This window comes from Periplaneta americana, chromosome 1 (genome assembly GCF_040183065.1).
Source record: "Periplaneta americana isolate PAMFEO1 chromosome 1, P.americana_PAMFEO1_priV1, whole genome shotgun sequence".
In the NCBI taxonomy this organism is placed as follows: domain Eukaryota; kingdom Metazoa; phylum Arthropoda; class Insecta; order Blattodea; family Blattidae; genus Periplaneta; species Periplaneta americana.
In genome coordinates, this window is record NC_091117.1 from 6,147,414 (window position 1) to 6,166,502 (window position 19,089).

General features: G+C 34.1%; 1 protein-coding gene across 5 annotated transcripts in view; it reads left to right on the forward strand.

Annotated features, from left to right (window-relative positions):
- Positions 1-8,090: 8,090 nt before the first annotated feature.
- AP-1gamma (adaptor protein complex 1, gamma subunit) overlaps positions 8,091-19,089 on the forward strand; it is a 104,727-nt gene continuing 93,728 nt past the window's right edge. For 2 of the 5 annotated variants that reach the window (XM_069829210.1, XM_069829539.1), the window contains exon 1: positions 8,097-8,229. In XM_069829210.1, coding sequence (XP_069685311.1) covers positions 8,174-8,229 — 56 coding nt within the window. In that variant the 5' untranslated portion in view covers positions 8,097-8,173. Of the gene's footprint in view, positions 8,230-8,696; positions 8,826-9,240; positions 9,340-19,089 lie in introns of those variants that run through there. The other 3 variants (XM_069829373.1, XM_069829291.1, XM_069829456.1) reach the window with 3 other exon arrangements.

Sequence of the window (19,089 nt, forward strand, 5' to 3'; positions counted from 1 at the left end):
GCGACTATTTTTCATTAATTATACGTATTAATGCTATATTGATGATATGAAAGTGAAACTTTGGGGTTATGTAGGTAGATGTAGAGAATATATGAAATTAGATCTTCATTTCTATAATTTACTGAATGGTGGCTATGTAGTATAAAACTACAAAACTTACGTAAGATAATAATATTGTTATCAAAAATGAAATATTTTTATAGTTATTAATCATATGGGGTTGGGTCTTTTTCATATACTTAATGGCGGTGTGGTATAGATATTTATATGCGTCATTCTCTTCAGTATTGGCTCGAGAGAGCGCAAAAATTACAGTTCCTAAGGAAAAACCAAAAGGTATTACTTGCTGATAAAATAAGAGACCTAGAAAATTTTGTAGTCTCCAGATCATTTCAGCAAGATCTCTTAGCAGGATAAAATGATTTTACCCTCTACATTTCAAGCTCTACATGCAGCAGCTATACCAAGATGCTATGTTTATTGTTCGAAAGCATGGCAAACCTGACATTTTTTTAACTTTCGCCTACAATCCACAATGACCTGAATTACCTATTATGAGTATTTAGTCCCACATGAAAAACCCGCTGATCGTTCTGACATTGTTACTCGCGTTTTCGCGTTGAAACTCAAAACCTGAAGGATAATAGGTTCAAGAAAAAGTATTTGGCATAAAAAAAACATTCAGAGGGAGTATGTTTCATTATTATGGGCGAAAATAACTTTCAAAATATCTGGTATTCTTTATTGAAAATAAATCTGAAAAATTTTTATTTGAACGTCTAATTTATTTAGTTTGCAGCATTTGCTGCACAAGCCACTAGTTATTGTATAAACACATCTGAACTGGCCTAAATTTTCTGAAGAATTTTTATTCTATGCAAAGGAGAAATGTGTAATTAAATGTTTCAATTAGATTCAATTACTAGTGGTCTGTATTTGAACATCTTCCTTAGATCCATCATCTTCTCATACCGGTACGTTATTGAATATGACTTCTCATCTTGTTTTGGAATAAACTTGGTCAGGGCTAGCAAACATGTTCCTCTATTTTTTCTGTTGTTCAGTTCACTTCATGGTAAGTATTCATGTCACAAGTCTCTCCATACCGCATTAAAGTGGAGCCTTTTTTCGAATGTTGCCCAATGCATCATTTGCTATATGTTTATTTTAAATAATTGATTAAATGGCGATCTTACTCGTGTTAATTATGTAAGCATGTGTGGCTTACAGCTGTTTCGGTGCTACCTGACACCATCCTCAGAGCCTACTAGATCTCAGCGCCATCTCAACTTTGCTGTCTGTTATGTGGGTGCGTTCGTGTGATGAAGAGTTGTGTCAAATAGTGTGTGTGTTCTGAAATTGATCTGTGTGTTGAGAATTTGATTGGGGTGTGTCTGTATATTTCATATTGTTCTAGTGTGTTGAGTTTTTGGTTTTTGGGTTGTATATGTAGGATTTCCATGTCAGTATTTATGTTATTGTATGTGTGGTTAGCATTAGTTATGTGTTCGGCATATGTAGATGTATTGTGTCCTCTGATTATTGCTTTAATGTGTTCTTTGTATCGAGTTTGGAATGATCTGCCTGTCTGTCCAATGTAGAAACTGTCGCAACTATTGCATGTGAGTTTGTATACCCTTGTGTGGTTGTATTTATTTGTTTGTGTTGTTTGTGTGTTGAGATGTCTTTGTAGTGTGTTTTCTGTTCTGTATGCTATGTTGTATTTCTGTTTTCTGAATGAGGATGTGATCTTGTGTGATGTATTTCTTGTGTTCTTGTGTTTGTGTTGTGTTTTTGTATTTGTTGAGTTTTTGTTTTGTCTTCCTTATGATGTTGTCTATTATGTTTGGGTTGTATCCATTTTCTTGTGCTATGTATTTGATTGTGTTCACTTCTTCATTGTAGTGTTGTTGGCTCATGGGTATGTTGAGTAATCTGTGTACCATTGTCCTGAATGCAGCATGTTTGTGTTGTGTGGGGTGATTTCAGTTATTTACTATATTCAAGTGTTTAAAGTAGTATACGAAAGATTCAACATGTTTATTTTACTTCATTCACTAAAGTCCAAAAACTAGTTTTCTCCATATGGTTCACTTCAAATTAATTTTTTTCTGCATCTTCCTATCAGTTCTTTCCAAATCTCTGGAGTGTAGGCCTACATGGGCCATTTTAACATGGAAAGTGACACTTGGATCATTAATGCATTGACAAATCTCAAGAAATCGTTGGAACAAAAAGGATTTTGTAGGTCTTGAGTGGCAGATATTGCAGTAGCATTAAAAGATAAGCATTTTTAGAATTCGATAGTGCTCTTAATGTAAATTTTTATAATTTACACGTGATTCACTAAGGTTTTGAGGTACTATAGCCAATAATTCACATGAAAATATTGAAAAGAATTCTGGTAACTTTGTAGATATTATTTCATTTTCAGATATAATTCTGTGGCTGGGAGGAAAAAGGTCTTAAGTCAGTGGTTATTGTTTATAGTGATATCCCCAAGGCTAACTCATGGGTAAGCAATCGAAAGGGCCTATCTTCCTCAGAATGGACCAATGCTTTAAAAATGTCAAGCAATATTTCGGCGGTTCGCGCAATACTGGGCAGAACTCTAAGCACAACCTGCTGCCGTCATCCAGACTGTAGCGAGCTTGAAACACTTGGACACGTGCTTGGACAATGCCCCAAAGGCGAGCTGCTGATCAATGCTAGACATCATCGTGTACGACATGCTTTGGCGATATCGTTAAAAACTTTAAATTGGGAGATTCATGAGGAAGTACATTGTGTAGACGGGCAGACATTATTGCTATTGACGGACGCTTAAAACGGGCTCTTGTTCTTGACCCTACTATCCGTTTCGAAAGAAACCTAAATCAGGCCACCGAGGTTGATATTGAGAAGAAGTCCATATATGAACCTTGTCTGCCGTATCTTTCTCAAAAGTACAACGTCCCTCTTAAACAATGGTCTGTCATTGGTTTGCTGTTTGACAGTAGAGGTTCTATTTCCAAATTCACATGGAATTATCTTAAGGAACTTCACATTCCTTTTGATTATGTAATGTCTGTCCTTATAAATATTATCAAGGATTCTCTTCAAATATTACATCATCATCTCTATTTCAATTAATCAACTTATATTTGCCTTCAAGATTAACTTTCTTTTTTCTCTAATGTATCACATCACATTATACTGTACATGTTTATTGTATTCAGGACCCTTGTAGTCACTCAAGTTCTTTGAGCTCATGTCTATAATTTAGAATTTATATAAGTGTAAATTAAAATTAAGATGACATTTATTTTTTAAGGTGACATGTATTTATTTAGCCTGATGAGTTACTCCCTTGGTTTGACTTGTAAATTATTTTAAAATAGCTTGTAAGAGGGTCTTAGACTAGAAATGTTTAGTTTAAATGTAGTTCTGTTTATAAGTATGGATAACGGTGTAATTGTTTATCTTATTTGAACTGTTGTATCAGTGAAGTTATGGTTTACCATGGCAGTGAATAGTTTCGATCAGTGAAAATTTATAGTATCAATGAAATATGTTCTATAGTGTCAGTGAAATGTGTTATATAGTGTCAGTGAAATGTGTTCTAAAGTGTAAGTGAAATGTGTTATATAGTGTCAGTGAAATTTGTTCTAAAGTGTCAGTGAAATGTGTTCTAAAGTGTCAGTGAAATGTGTTATATAGTGTCAGTGAAATGTGTTCTAAAGTGTAAGTGAAATGTGTTATATAGTGTCAGTGAAATGTGTTCTAAAGTGTAAGTGAAATGTGTTATATAGTGTAAGTGAAATGTGTTCTAAAGTGTCAGTGAAATGTGTTATATAGTGTCAGCGAAATGTGTTCTAAAGTGTAAGTGAAATGTGTTCTATAGTGTCAGTGAAATGTGTTATATAGTGTCAGTGAAATGTGTTCTAAAGTGTAAGTGAAATGTGTTATATAGTGTCAGTGAAATGTGTTCTAAAGTGTCAGTGAAATGTGTTATATAGTGTCAGTGAAATGTGTTCTAAAGTGTAAGTGAAATGTGTTACAGTGCCAGTACAGTGAGTGAGATGAGAGTAAAGTGAAAGATTATTATCAGTACCAATGTGAAACTTATGTAGGCCTATACATAATATGTAGGTTGTAATGTAAAATTAGGTTCACTTATAATTAGGTTATTTTATGTATTATTATTAATTGAAGGGCTCAGAGCCAAAGGCGACTAACCCCAATTACAAAATGAGTAAATAAGAGTTGATATTAAGAGGATCCTGACAAAAATGATTGGTTTCACAATTTATTTTAATTGGTCTACATTGAATAAATACAAAAAAATATCATGAATGTATAACAACAATGTATAGTTTTGAAAAAAAAAGCTTAATAATGAACAGGGAACGGATTTATATGGACTAAAAATATATGAAATATGTAAATATATATGTAGTTATTTTTACCAAAATATGGAATTAAATATGGATTTTTACCAAAATATGGAATTAAATATGGACTTAAAATTATAAAAAAATGACTATGTACGTTAAATATTGGTACATTTTAATCAAACTAAACAAAAAATATAATGGACGTACCTTATCTTCCAATGTAGTTTCAACAAAACACAATTTTTATTGTCTGTTACCATAACAATAGGTTACAAACATTTCTTTCAAGTGCTGAAAAGTGAATCTTCTTCTATTGTCTCTGAGGATAGATTTATACTGACTAAAAGAGCGTTCGACGTCACAAGAAGTAACTGGTACATAATTCAATTTCACAATGTCTGCTGGGGATAAGTCCAAGTTAATCTTCATTGTTGATTCACCACTCATCACAGCAACAACCTTTTGTAGTTCTTCATATCCAGGGTTTTTTTAAAGTACAGTGTCCACCTTAGCTCTTACTGCATCTACAACTTTACCTCTACCACGATTCAGTTGTTCCACAGTACTATTTATAATTTCAAAACTTTCAGATAGTGAAAGGTGCCTATTTTGGAGACTTTTGAGCGTTTTTATGATGCATGAAAATGTATGCTGAATGTGAGCTAAGTCATTCTTCACACTTATGTCACAGGTAACTGTTTTCGCAGTATCAATTGAGACTGCATCTTCAGAGTCCAATGCAAGGAGAACATTGTTAATAGAGTCTATATGTTCGGCATAATATTCAACTGCTTCTAGCCATGTACCCCATCTAGTTAAAATTGGCTTTGGTGGCAATGGAATTTCAGGGTACATTTCTTTCAACACGTTAACTCTACTGGGAGCTTTGAGAAATACTTTTTTCACTGATGAAATCAACAAATCTACTTTAGGGAAATTGTCTCTGACCACTTCTGCCACACGATGAAATGCATGCGCCACACAAGTAAAATGAGTCAATTTAGGATATACAACAGATAGGCCTAATGCTTGTCCAGCTTTGACCATATAAGGGGCAGCATCGCTAATAAAGAATAACACATTATCGTACATAATACCCTTTGGCCACAGGATACCCATAGCTTCGTTGAACAGTTTAACTATAGTTTTGTTATTGCACTTTTCTAGAACATCACAATGTAAAAGAATTCGTTCAGAATATTGTTCACTTAACAAACCGATAACTACATTACCAACAAGTCTACCTTCTTTGTCGGGAGTCTCATCAATGGAAACCCAAATTGAACTATCTTTAATTTCATCTCTTATCTTCTGTATTGTCTCATCGTAGATGGATGGAGCATACGTCTTCCTAAGTGTTGACTCATCCGGGATTGTATGTTGAGTATATTTTTCAAGGAATTCCCTGAAGACCTTATTCTTTAGTTTGTAGAGAGGAATATCAGCAGAGATGAGAGAACGGCACAGGTCGATGTTAAACTCAGATCTTACATTCGATGTTGTTGGTTGTGTTAAAAACAATTGTCTCTGCTTGGAATTTAGTTGTTTGTTGGCCTGATGTTTACTAGTTGTAATGTGTTGTTGCACCAGGAACTTTTGTGTAAATGATACTGCACACTGACACAAATTACAAAATAATATTTTATTGTCAGTTGATAAACCATCTTCTTTAAATTCTGAAATGTAACTTGTTAGTTTTGATTTTAAATTGACTGAATGACGTACTTTTGGCATATTTACCGTCTTTATAGTATGATTTACAAAACTGAACCTATGTGTACTCTGACTGGCATTTAACTGTTGAGCTGCACAACTGAAGTCTGTTAAAAATGTTAAATTAAATTAATACAGTTTTGTAACTTACTTTCCCATTGTTGATAGGACTGCTAATTTTCAAATAACTCTGATGTTAAAGGGATTACTGAACATGTGTTTAAATCTCTATTGTTGAAATGTATTTTTAAAAGTTAATGGAATTTTGTTTTGTTTTATTGTTAAACCTAATATAATATGGACTGTTTTATATGAAATATGGAAAATATATGGAAATTAACGAAAATATGTACTAAACTCTAAAATATGGAAAAATATGGAAAATAAAAGTAGGATTTTTCAACCCTACACATTGTGAAACATAAAGATAATGCAAAATATAAATTATATTAGCTTTATAAGTAAATATGTATTTACATATAAATCCTTTCCCTGATAATGAACAATACAAAATTGTGGGTTGGTCGCCTTTGGCTCTGAGCCCTTCAATTTTAATTATTGTGTATAATTATTGTATTGTGTATCTAATTGCATTGTGTATTGTATAATTGTATTGTGTATTGTAATTTTTTATGTATTGTTTATATGTGTATACCACTGCCATCAGGTGCTTGCCCACTTGCAGTGTAAATAAATACATACATGTACTGCATCCAAGTTGGATATTGCATAATTAGGTATGTAGAAGCAAGAGGTTTTTTTCTACATCCCGAAGCCACACAACTTATTGCAGTAACTATGGAACAGAAATAAACAAAATAAAGTAAAATAAATTGTAGTTCAAGTTAGAATAGTCACATCTGTGTTTAGACGGTATATATGAAGATAACAGACATTAAATTCTAGTCTAACATTTTAGCATGTTGTTTTAGATACAAAAAATAATTAAAATTGAGAAACTTCAATGCATAAGATTGTAGAACGGATACTTATTGAAGAATTGCTTAGTTCTATTCTATACAGTTTTGTTTCATAAAAGATTGCTTACCAGTATTTCTTTTCACCACAGTGGAATTTTGTTTATATATGAATATACAATTTACATATAGTGAGCAAATATAAAAATATGTATTGTAGGAAGAATATTTAACATTACTTACTGGCTTTTAAGGAACCCAGAGGTTCATTGCCGCCCTCACATAAGCCTGCCATTGGTCCCACCCTGAGCAAGATTAATCCAATCTCTATCATCATATCCCACCTCCCTCAAATCCATTTTAATATTATCTTCCCGTCTACGTCTCGGCCTCTCCAAAGGTCTTTTTCCCTCAGGCCTCCCAACTAACACTCTATATGCATTTCTGGATTCGCCCATATGTGCGAATATTTAACATTACTTTTATTTATAACTTACACCTATGGGTACGACGGTTTTTTTTTTTTCTTTTTTCATATTTTGTACAATGTAATGCTAAATTTCTAGCTGTAGTCTACCAGCCCTATTATCCATGTTTGACTGTGACCAACCATAATGTTACCTATTCATTATGTAGTAATAATAAAAGAAAAGTAATGTTAATGTTTGTGGCGAATATTGAATGGACCTGATAGTACGCAATTGAATGAAATAATAAAATTACTAATAAATAATAAATTGATGTCATTGTAAGAATGATAATATTCAAGTTGAAAGCCAAATTTTATTTATTATTCGAAGTGTAAAGATGCCAAAGCAATTATTTTAATTTACCAGCAGTTTTGGGTCGTTAAATTTATAGATTACTACAGTCTGTTATGTAACTTTTAAAATAGCCATGTCAATCAAGGCAAAAATTCATGTGCTCTTCACAATCAATAATAGTAGAACTGTATGACATAGTACTGCCTGCAATAGATTCTCAAACTGCTGAATGACAGCACCGATACTTATCTGGCTGTCTGTGATAGGTGGATAAACATTTAGGTATGGGATTTAGAGATAATGCAGCTCAAGGATTGTGTGATAAGTGTATTATCAGAAAGTTAACAGGCATGTTGGTAAGAAGCAGTGTATTTGTATTAATTGGATTCCAGCAGTTATTGTGATGTGGCCATATTATGAACCCGAAACTAGTGTTTTACCTCCGGAATTGAACAGGAGGTAAGTACATTTTTGTTTGTGTAAAATAATTTATTAGGTTTATGTAGCCTATAATTTATGATCTTATGACGTAGAAAAGCAGTCCGTTTTACTGTATAAAAATAAATTAAATTGGAAACTTATTAGTTCATTTGTTTCTAGAATTATATGCGGTCGGAATGAATTTTATTACTACAGTTATAAAAGTGAAGTACAACGGAAGTAATGAAAAGAATTGTTATTTGAAATGAAAGAACAAGTTACACGAATCTGATAATATATATTTCATGTTGCACATTCGTGTAACTTTCGCTTTGAGTAGTGACTACGTTAATCAGTCACATACTCATATTTTAAAGTAATATTTATGTATTACGAACATTTAAATATATTTGCATATACGGTAAAAGTTCTTAATTAGAAGATTTATAAAGAGTAGATTACGACATCTTTATAAAATTAGCCGGTGTAAAGCACTACCTACGTCACTAGAGGTAGCAGCCATCTTGGATTGTATATGTTCTCGGTGGGGTTGGCCAGCTGAGGCCGGAGGAATGAATTTAGATTCTTTTTCCTGAAATTTGATAACATTTATCATTTGTGAAGTTGTATTAAAGGTAAGAAACAAAGGATGTTTTTAGGGAGATGCATATGGCATGTTTTTAGGGAAGTGAAAATTTTTAATCTTTATCGAATTGTCAATTTATGATTCAGGTGACATGGCTGTGATGAAATGTTAAAAATATCCAAATATCTTGTAATGCAACTTAACCAAAGTCATTTTTATGCTTCAGGGCTTTTATATTGCTTACTTGATTAAGAACATGTTTGTTTTAATGCCGGGAAGGGCGTCGTAGTCCGTAGTTAAAGAAAAATATTGTTTAATCATTTTAGAAGTAGGTGTGTACTAGGATGAAATATGATTACATCCCATGTGTTTCCAAGTTGTGTCGTCTGCATAACTGCCTTTCACCACACAAATTGTACTAACACGATTGTATCTTAACCCAGAGCCTTTCATGTTATATTCAGGAATCGCACACCAGTTTCTGCTGTTTACCACATACCCGATTGAACCTTGCATCATTTGTACACATATCGAAGAGGAAACATGAATCCCTCTGATCATGGGTAATGAAAACATTGAAATAAGTTATAGTTCTATATATGTAGGGTGGTGGTTATAGCAGTTGGCACTATTGGGTTGTTTCACATGTCATTCTCCAAACTTTGAAGTACTTTTGCAATACATGTTAAATTCCCACAATTGGCTTTCATATTTCTTTACTAGCATGCATGGGGATAATAAGACTTGAATTTGGTTGTTATAGTAACTAACATCTCTGATTGGTTGTAGTGTAGGCACATTAAATTTTACTCAGTATTTTTGTTAAATCCAAACAGTACAACGTTCTTAATTTCATCACTCAAAATCAACCATATTTTTGTCACTTCTTATCCATGGTGATGTATTACTTAATTTACACATATATCCCTAGTTTATTTTACAGATTAAATATTGTAAATATACCATTATTCTGCATTAATTTTTGCCAGTAATTCCAAACCGTGTTACTTGTGTTTATTTTATGAATTACCTAGATATTTAGACCTACTTAAACTATAACCTAGTTGTGATTCTAGTACATTGTATGTTGTTTCAGCTTTTAAGATTGATCATTCTTTTATAGTTCAACTTAGCCTACTGTTAGTGTGCTATATATAAAATGATGGTGTTGTGGAATTAATCTACGGTTTTGTTTCATCATTGTTTTCCAATATGTTAGGTCTAGTGGCAATTACACTGGGTGTACATTTTTCGAATGTCAGAAAGCTGAGTGTATGTAATTGGCATGAAGAAAACATATCAAATCTGGTCGTGTTCGTAGAGAAATTATTTCAAACAAGACAGTGACTTAGTTGAGACATTTTATACTTCTGCGATCTGTTTTCTTCTGTTGTTATATTAAGAGAGGTTATAGATTCTTGATTTACTTGACGAAAATAAAATAGTTTCGCGTCATGAATTCACTTTCATAAACAAAGCTATATTTAATAGATGTTATTTAAATTTTAATATGGTGCATAAGTAGGCTATACAGTGGAACTTAATCTGTTGTGTGATGAATCATTTTAAACATCTTTCTGTTCACAATAAGCTGGATATACTCTGATGAACAAAAAAAAGTCATCACTTATAATATTTTCGTAATTACAGTGAAACCTCTCATTTACGGACATCGAAGGGACGTAACAATCTGTCCGCATCTGGAAGGTGTCCTTTATTGGGAGGGAGGCTCCCCAATCTAACAGATACGAGCAAATGCTGGGTAACTTACGGTGTTGGACCCCGGACTCATTTCACCGGTATTATCACCTTCATATCATTCAGACGCTAAATAACCCAGATGTTGATACAGTGTCTAAAATAACCCAATAAAATAAAAAATAAATAAAAATCTAACAGTAAAATTATAATATACGTTATATATCCCTTCACACTTTAAGTGAAATGTATTACTGTAGTTTAATTCTAAATATAGTATACTACAGTAAATTCTTTGCAACTTTGAACTACAGTAGCTAAGACCGAAAAAGGAAACTACAGTACTGTGCCATGCAATTTTATTCTAGGTCTACAGTTATGCAGTACTGTAATTTACAGTTTTCAACTTAACCTTTACGTTCAGGTGCCATGTCTCTCGAAACAGAACAAGTGATTGAAGTGAAGAGAATAATCCTACTAACCCTACCATGTGTCGAATACAATTTCATGATCGCGGAAACTTTGGACCCATCAGTCATTAAATTTAATGACTTTGTTTATCCACCCGCTTCCAGCTAACAAGGGATAGCCGGCTGGGCTAGTGGTGGCCTACGAGACCCTTATTGTCTTCTTTCATGTTAAGGAATTTCTGTGCAGTGCTCAAAACTAAATTTTCCATTTTTGCAACACATTATGTCTTGAAATCCAAGTTCTGTCCGCAGTCAGGAGGTAAAGCAAGCTTTAGGACTGTGAAACAGCTGTCCGTGTCTGTAAACGAGAGTTAAATTTATCATTATTTCTATATTATTTCAGTTGGGACATAAAAATCTGTCCGTATCTTGGAGGTGTCCGTAAGGAGAGGTTTCACTGTATTCACTTCAACAGCGCCGTGGGTTTACCGTATTTACCACATTAGTGCTAGTGCCTGATCGTGTTGCACAATGTTTTATCCTCTATCTGTGTGTATTTCCGTACATATTATGGTGTATGGCGAGTCCTTGGCATCAACCCCTTTGATTAGATTACCCCCCTTTGATTTGATTACCTGGTTGGGTTTTTCCGAGGTTTTCCCCAAACCAAAAGGCAAATGCCGGGTAATATTTTGGCGAATCCTCGGACCTCACCTCATCTCACTACATCTCGCCAAAATATTGTAAAAAATTGCACAAAATTGTAGAAAATTACTAAATTGTAAAACTATAAAAATTTGTAAAAATTGTAATTGTAATATTGTAAAATTTTGACTTGTTCCACATCTTAAAGCTTCATTGCTCATGTAAGATCTATGGAATAAAATAAATGAATGAATGAATAAAGGTTAGGTTAGATGAGAGGATAGCTAAGTAACATGAGGCCGAGGATTGTAACAAGGTTAGAGTGAGTTAGATGAGGAAATGGTAACAGGAGACCAAGGACTGTGACAAGGTTAGAGTGGGTTAAATGATTTACATCACAGATTTTGCTACTGTCTCTCCACATCTGGACTTAGGTGTTGCTAAAGTGAAGAAATACCCGTTGAGCATATTTGTTAATTCCACAGAAGAACTAGACCAATGGAGGCACCATTTTTCTTTAACAGTTACATACTATGAATCGCCTAGTATTGAGTACTAAGGACATGGTTTTACTTTCCAGCACCCAATACTTTCCACAGAATAATCTACAACTCACCTATTGTACATAGTAATGAATGGATATATCACCGCCTGCATATTGATAAGACATAAAATAAAACCACGTGCTTAATACGCTTTACAGAGAGAACCAATCAAAACTTTATGGCATTTCAGTGCGTCGCTGATATTGTGGTTACCGGGATCTGGAAGGTGCATCGCCTGAATTCATTTGTCACCCCGCGGAAGGGTCATAGCAATGTAAATTAAAGAATTGAAGATAAATTAAATTTTCTCGGCAACATAAAACACAAATAAGTTGAAGATAAATTAAAAGCTAAATTCTTTTTCTCAGTCTTATCTGAATGTCATAGGAACTACTGAAAGTGATGCCCATTTTGGTCCATGCATCTCCGAAGAAAGTTTTGTGACACTCGTTTAAGGTTGCCAACTTTTTTTGAAGGAAATATGGGAGACTAAGGAATCGACAAAATTTCACATAGTAAAAAAGACAAATTATTCGGTTCAGTTACTAAAAAACAACTTTATTCTATACTTCGACAACTAGGCCTAGTTAAGAGTATTTTGAGACAGATTTTGTCTCGCATAATAGCTGAAGTCTACTGAAGTTTTCAGCTCTAATTTGATTAAATGTGTTGTGCTCATGTTTCGAACTTCTGTCCAGTTATTGTTCATGAGATGAAACATCCTCTGAGCATTACTACTTGGTATGCTTAGGACAAAACTAGCCAGTTTTTTTTTTTCTTTCAAATTTATAACATTAACATGGTTTGATTTTAGAAGGGTGACCACTAAAACCCGTTTCTGGCACGCATTACTTAGTCCACACCTGTGGAGTAATGGTCAGCGCGTCTGGCCGCAAATACAGGTGGCCCAGGTTTGAAACCCGGTTGGGGCAAGTTACCTGGTTGAGGTTTTTTTCCTGGGTTTTCCCTCAACCCAATACGATCAAATGCTGGGTAACTTTCGGTGCTGGACCCCGGACTCATTTCACCGACATTATCACCTTCATTTCATTCAGACACTAAATAACCTAGATGTTGATACAGCGTCGTAAAATAACCCAATAAAAAAAAAGCATTACTTGCTACAAAAATTGCATATTTCAATGCATCTCTTGAACAACAAAATGTATAATATATAATCAATCATAATTCATGGCAAAATCGAATGTTTAGAATAAAAATGTTTATATTATGCAAAATAGTACGAAATGGAACTATAAAAATTGGAGATTTATCCTTCGAAGAGGTGGAAAAATTCAAATATCTTGGAGCAACAGTAACAAACATAAATGACACTCGGGAGGAAATTAAACGCAGAATAAATATGGGAAATGCCTGTTATTATTCGGTTGAGAAGCTTTTGTCATCTAGTCTGCTGTCAAAAAATATGAAAGTTAGAATTTATAAAACAGTTATATTACCGGTTGTTCTGTATGGCTGTGAAACTTGGACTCTCACTTTGAAAGAGGAACATAGGTTAAGAGTGTTTGAGAGTAAGGTTCTTAGGAAAATATTTGGGGCTAAGAGGGTTGAAGTTACAGGAGAATGGAGAAAGTTACAGAACGCAGAACTGCACGCATTGTATTCTTCACCTGACCTTATTTAATTCCTGACCTACCACGTAAATCTGCAGTGGCCATGTTCAGACTCCTCACAGGTCATGATTGTCTGGGTAAACATTTACATAGGATTGGCATTCTGTCTACTCCAAATCGTGTATTGTGTTCTCAAGAAGAAGAAATGGATATGAATCATCTAACACAATGTGAAGCACTTCAACAATGTAAAAGTCTTACATCTATAGTCCTGTCGCTCTAATTTCCGGCAGCCAATCGCGTTGCAGGTCGGCTACATTTAAATGTGTGCGTCTTGTGATTCGCTGACAAAGATGTTATTCATTTCTTAAGGCTCGATAAATACTTAATATAATCACCCGCCATTTTGGCTCTTTCGTTGGCGTTCGCAGAAATCACACGAGGGCGTTATTTGCCGCTCAATTATTTGCTGAATTACAGAGCGTTTGATTTATTATCATAGGAGCTACGACATGATAATGTTTAACGGTGTGGCAAATAGATTCCTCGTATGGTAGCTCGGCAACGAAAGAAGAAAAATGGCGAACGATACTATCTACCTAGACTTTATAGAGAGAAAATAACTCTATTGTTAAATCAAGATCATTATATACCTACCTTACTTCATACTTATGGCTTTTGAGGAGCCCGGAGGTTCATTGCCACCCTCACATAAGCCCGCCATCGGTCCCTATCCTGTGCAAGATTAATCCAGTCTCTATCATCATATCCCACCTCCCTCAAATCCATTTTAATATTATCCTCCCATCTACGTCTTGCCTTCCCAAAGGTCTTTTTCTCTCCGGCCTCCCAACTAATACTCTATATGCATTTCTGGATTCGCCCATATGTGCTACATGCCCTGCCCATCTCAGACGTCTGGATTTAACGTTCCTGATTATGTATATTACAAAGGGGAAATATAATGCTACCAGTGAAGCTTGGCTATGAGTTCTGGGTTGAAGCCTCTTTCCTATTTGTTTCTGACAACATAATGTGCTTAAAACTGCAATAAATCTGTCTTTCTCGCTTGTTACTGTGAATTATCACTACAACGAAAATAGATGTCTTGTTGTTCTGTGACAGCTAGCTAGTGTCATGCCATTCTGTGTAGGTGGGCTTCAGTCACACAGTCTTTTCTCCGTCTTATGTTTAAAGAAGAGAACCCATGTTTTATTCAGTATATTGGGTGTTTCTCACATTGTTAAATTAAGAACTATGGAGGAGACTAAATTTATGAAATCTCAAAGGTAGGAAATTGAAATGAAAATATTTGGAAGCAGGAAGAAATTAGAAGAGTTCCAATCTTTTACCTGAAACAGGAGTTACGCTAAAATAACTTAAAATAACTGCCAAAATATTATCCTTGATAATGAATCTTCTACTCAGGATAGAAGAAAGAAACATGTCTTAGTTAAAAATCTAAATAGTTTGGTATATGGAGCCTGCTAAAGAAACTAGCTATAATAATAATAATAATATATTATTTTTCTTTCTTTGACCGTCTATGAGGAAAATCTTTCTTTCTTTCATAGGCTTCATATGCCAAACCATTTAGATTTTTAACTAAGACATGAAGTTTTATATAATATTCTTATTAAATTTGGTATTCCCAAGAAACTAGTTCGATTAATTAAAATCTGTCTCAGTGAAACGTATAGCAGAGTCCGTATAGGCCAGTTTCTATCTGATACTTTTCCAAATCACTGCGGGCTAAAGCAAGGAGAGGCACTATCACCTTTACTTTTTAACTTTACTCTAGAGTATGCCGTTAGGAAAGTCCAGGATAACAGAGAGGGTTTGGAATTGAACGGGTTACATCAGCTGCTTGTCTATGCAGATGACGTGAATATGTTAGAAGAAAATCCACTAACTATTAGGGAAAACACGTAAATTTTACTTGAAGCAAATGAAGCGATCGGTTTGGAAGTAAATTTCGAAAAGACAAAGTATATGATTATGTCTTGTGACCAGAATATTGTACGAAATGGAAATATAAAAATTGGAGATTTATCTTTCGAAGAGGTGGAAAAATTCAAATATCTTGGAGCAACAGTAACAAATATAAATGACACTCGGGAGGAAATTAAACGCAGAATAAATATGGGAAATGCGTGTTATTATTCGGTTGAGAAGCTTTTGTCATCTAGTCTGCTGTCAAAAAATCTGAAAGTTAGAATTTATAAAACAGTTATATTACAGGTTGTTCTGTATGGTTATGAAACTTGGACTCTCACTTTGGGAGAGGAACAGGGATTAAGAGAGTTTGAGAATAAGGTTTTTAGGAAAATATTTGGGGCTAAGAGGGTTGAAATTACAGGAGAATGGAGAAAGTTACAGAACGCAGAACTGGACGCATTTTATTCTTCACCTGACATAATTAGGAACATTAAATCAAGACGTTTGAGATGGGCAGGACATGTAGCACGTATGGGCGAATCCAGAAATGCTTATAGAGTGTTAGTTGGAAGGCCGGAGGGAAAAAAATCTTTGGGGAGCCGAGACGTAGATGGGAGGATAATATTAAAATGGTTATGAGGGAGGTGGGATATGATGATAGAGACTGGATTAATCTTGCACAGGATAGGAATCAATGTCGGGCATATGTGAGGGCGGCATTGAACCTTCGGGTTCCTTAAAAGTCATTTGTAAGTAATAATAATAATAATAATAATAATAATAATAATAAATGTTTCAAATAGGATATAAAATGAATATAATAAACGATTATGTACAGATAATTTATTTTGAAAGTTTTATCATAACGTAAATATACTGTAGCAGTGGCGAAGTATAGAATATTGGTCGTTAGCGAGAGAAGAATATTCCTTCATATGATTTTTTTGTAACATTTCATTATTACATTAAATAATGACTTTGAATCAACATTTTGTTTACATCCACATAGTACCCACACTCGATACGTCTGTACAAATTCAGTGTTGCTAAGTCAAGAAAACAGAAAAGTGTATCGAATATTAAAATAATAAAATACTCCTTCCTTAACAAACACAAAACAAAGCTAGCTCACCTTCTAAATTATGTGTTCAAATTGGTAGCCCTCAGCTGCTTTACAATGTGTCACTCGATCATAGAAACCATTTAAGGAATGATTTAACCAGGCTTTAGGAATATCTTGCACCACTTCCATTTTTATTTAGCAACACTGAATTTGTACAGAAGTATCAAGTGTGGATAATTTTTGAAAAGCTCTTAATGAGCTGTATTAAAAAATAAAAAAAATATATATTGGGTGTTCCATTTAAAATAAGAGAGTTGGAGTTACTCCCGGTTAAACTGGAAGTAGAAAAAACTCGGTAATACCATTATTGAGTTCTTAGCATGTGGTTATCCTCACATACCAAGTTTCATGTCACTGAACCACATGCTTCAAAAGTTATTTGTGCGAAATCGTACGTATTTGCTTGGTTTCCGTACAAAATCAATCCACCACGGAAAGTCTAAAATTCCACATTCAGTATTCCCAACCTAACACATAACAATTTCCCTCTTCTTACCGCTTAAGTGACATATTGATTTTACTGCTTTAGGCTTTTAACATATTATTTTTAGAGACGTTCAGTATAGTAATAATTATAAATTGGAAACTTACCGCTGCAATTTCACCTAAATTGCACTGTTAATTATTGTTTTTAAATATTTGCAAAAATTAAGTAAACTCTACAACTCCACTAAAGTTACTGTATTCGTGATGCAAGTAACATTAAGGAAGCCGTGAAAAAATCAACAAGATTCCATAGACTGGGGGAAAAAAAGACAGACGTACATCACGGCCTGCTGGAGTATAGTAAACTCAGAAAACATTTTAAAGCAACAATGTTGAAGATAGATATTTTTGTTTTGCAAATTTGCCGTCATTGAACAGAAACCAAGATGGAGATTTCATTGCAACTAATTAGAAATTGCTCTTTCAGGTATGTAATAAACGATCTTCGCACAAAATAATGTACGATACACGTGCGGTATGTTTTCTTTCAATTCTCGGAAATTAAAAATGCTCAACTACGTTTCGCTTTTTCAAACTTTTCCTCGAACATGAAAACTTCAACATACCGCTCTTGTAACGCATATTACTATTAGGTTGTGCGGGACTTTTAACTAACCCTGTATAATTTCAGTCTAAAACTTATCAAATTTTATACAAATACAGATTTAATTTTCTGTCATGTCATGTTACAATTTTTGTAGTTTGTATTCATTGTAGCTATAGGCAGGGAACTTGGACCAATTTTCGTAGCCAGCACCATATTCAGATTAACTGTTACCTACACAAGTCCATCAAAGTAGGGATCAGTTTCCTTTTCTGTTGTGGTTTGAAGAAGCATGAGTCTTCAGGTGGCATGTTGTAGGGCAGTAAGAAACACTTGGCTTCCTGTGTGTGCAAACTCTTTCCTTCTCTTTGCAGCATCTCTGAATCCACAGGTAGTGGCGTAGTTTATGCATGTAGTACTGTGTTTGTTGGTAATTCAGTGTTAAGTTTTAAGGAAAATGTGTTGTTATGGAAATATGTAATTTGTGTTGTATGTTAATAATAGTTATTTATGGTACTTGTGAGGTAAGTGCATCTTTATTGCACGAGTGGAAAGATTTAAGCACGAGGCACAATAAAGATCACGCTCACAAGTACCATACGTAATTTTATCCATGACCATAACGAAAAATTATGTTTTATAAAAGGAAATATGTGGAAAGTAAGTCCTCATGTAATCACGTTATCATGGCATGGATTTTATAACCGATAGGTAGGTCGTGATGTAGGAGTTCATGATTAGTGAAGAATGGTATCTAAAGGCTGGTTCACAATAAACCGGGAACGAGAACCAGAATGAAAACGAGAAGCAGAGGACGTGAATATGAAAATTTTTGATTCACAATAAACCGAGAGCGTAGATGACTATGCATATCGATATGCATGTCAATAACGATATGTAAAGTCGATATTACGCATTCTGGTGTTATTTGTGTATAATTGACCAATGGCGTTCTCTCATGAGTACAAAGCAGCCAACATAACACAGGTTAACCAACTTCGAAATTTCAACTGAAACATTTCATTAATATGCCCATGCATCTTTATTATCACAACCTACTTTAAGTCCACCATAACTAAAATAATTAGAGAAGAAACATTTGTAATAGAACAAAAATGAACACAACAGTAGTTATTGAATTGAAGCATGAATATGTAGTGTGTAATACAACCAATACAGTAATAAAATATGATTCACTTACGATTGGTGTTCAAAGATGCAGCTATTGAAAGCTTATCGTAAACGTGAGGATTTTCCTGAACACTCAATATTAGAATCTCATCAAATAAAACTTGCTCCATGATGCACAGCACAGAACAAAATAATGCATAGGTTATGTCACGGTCTTCT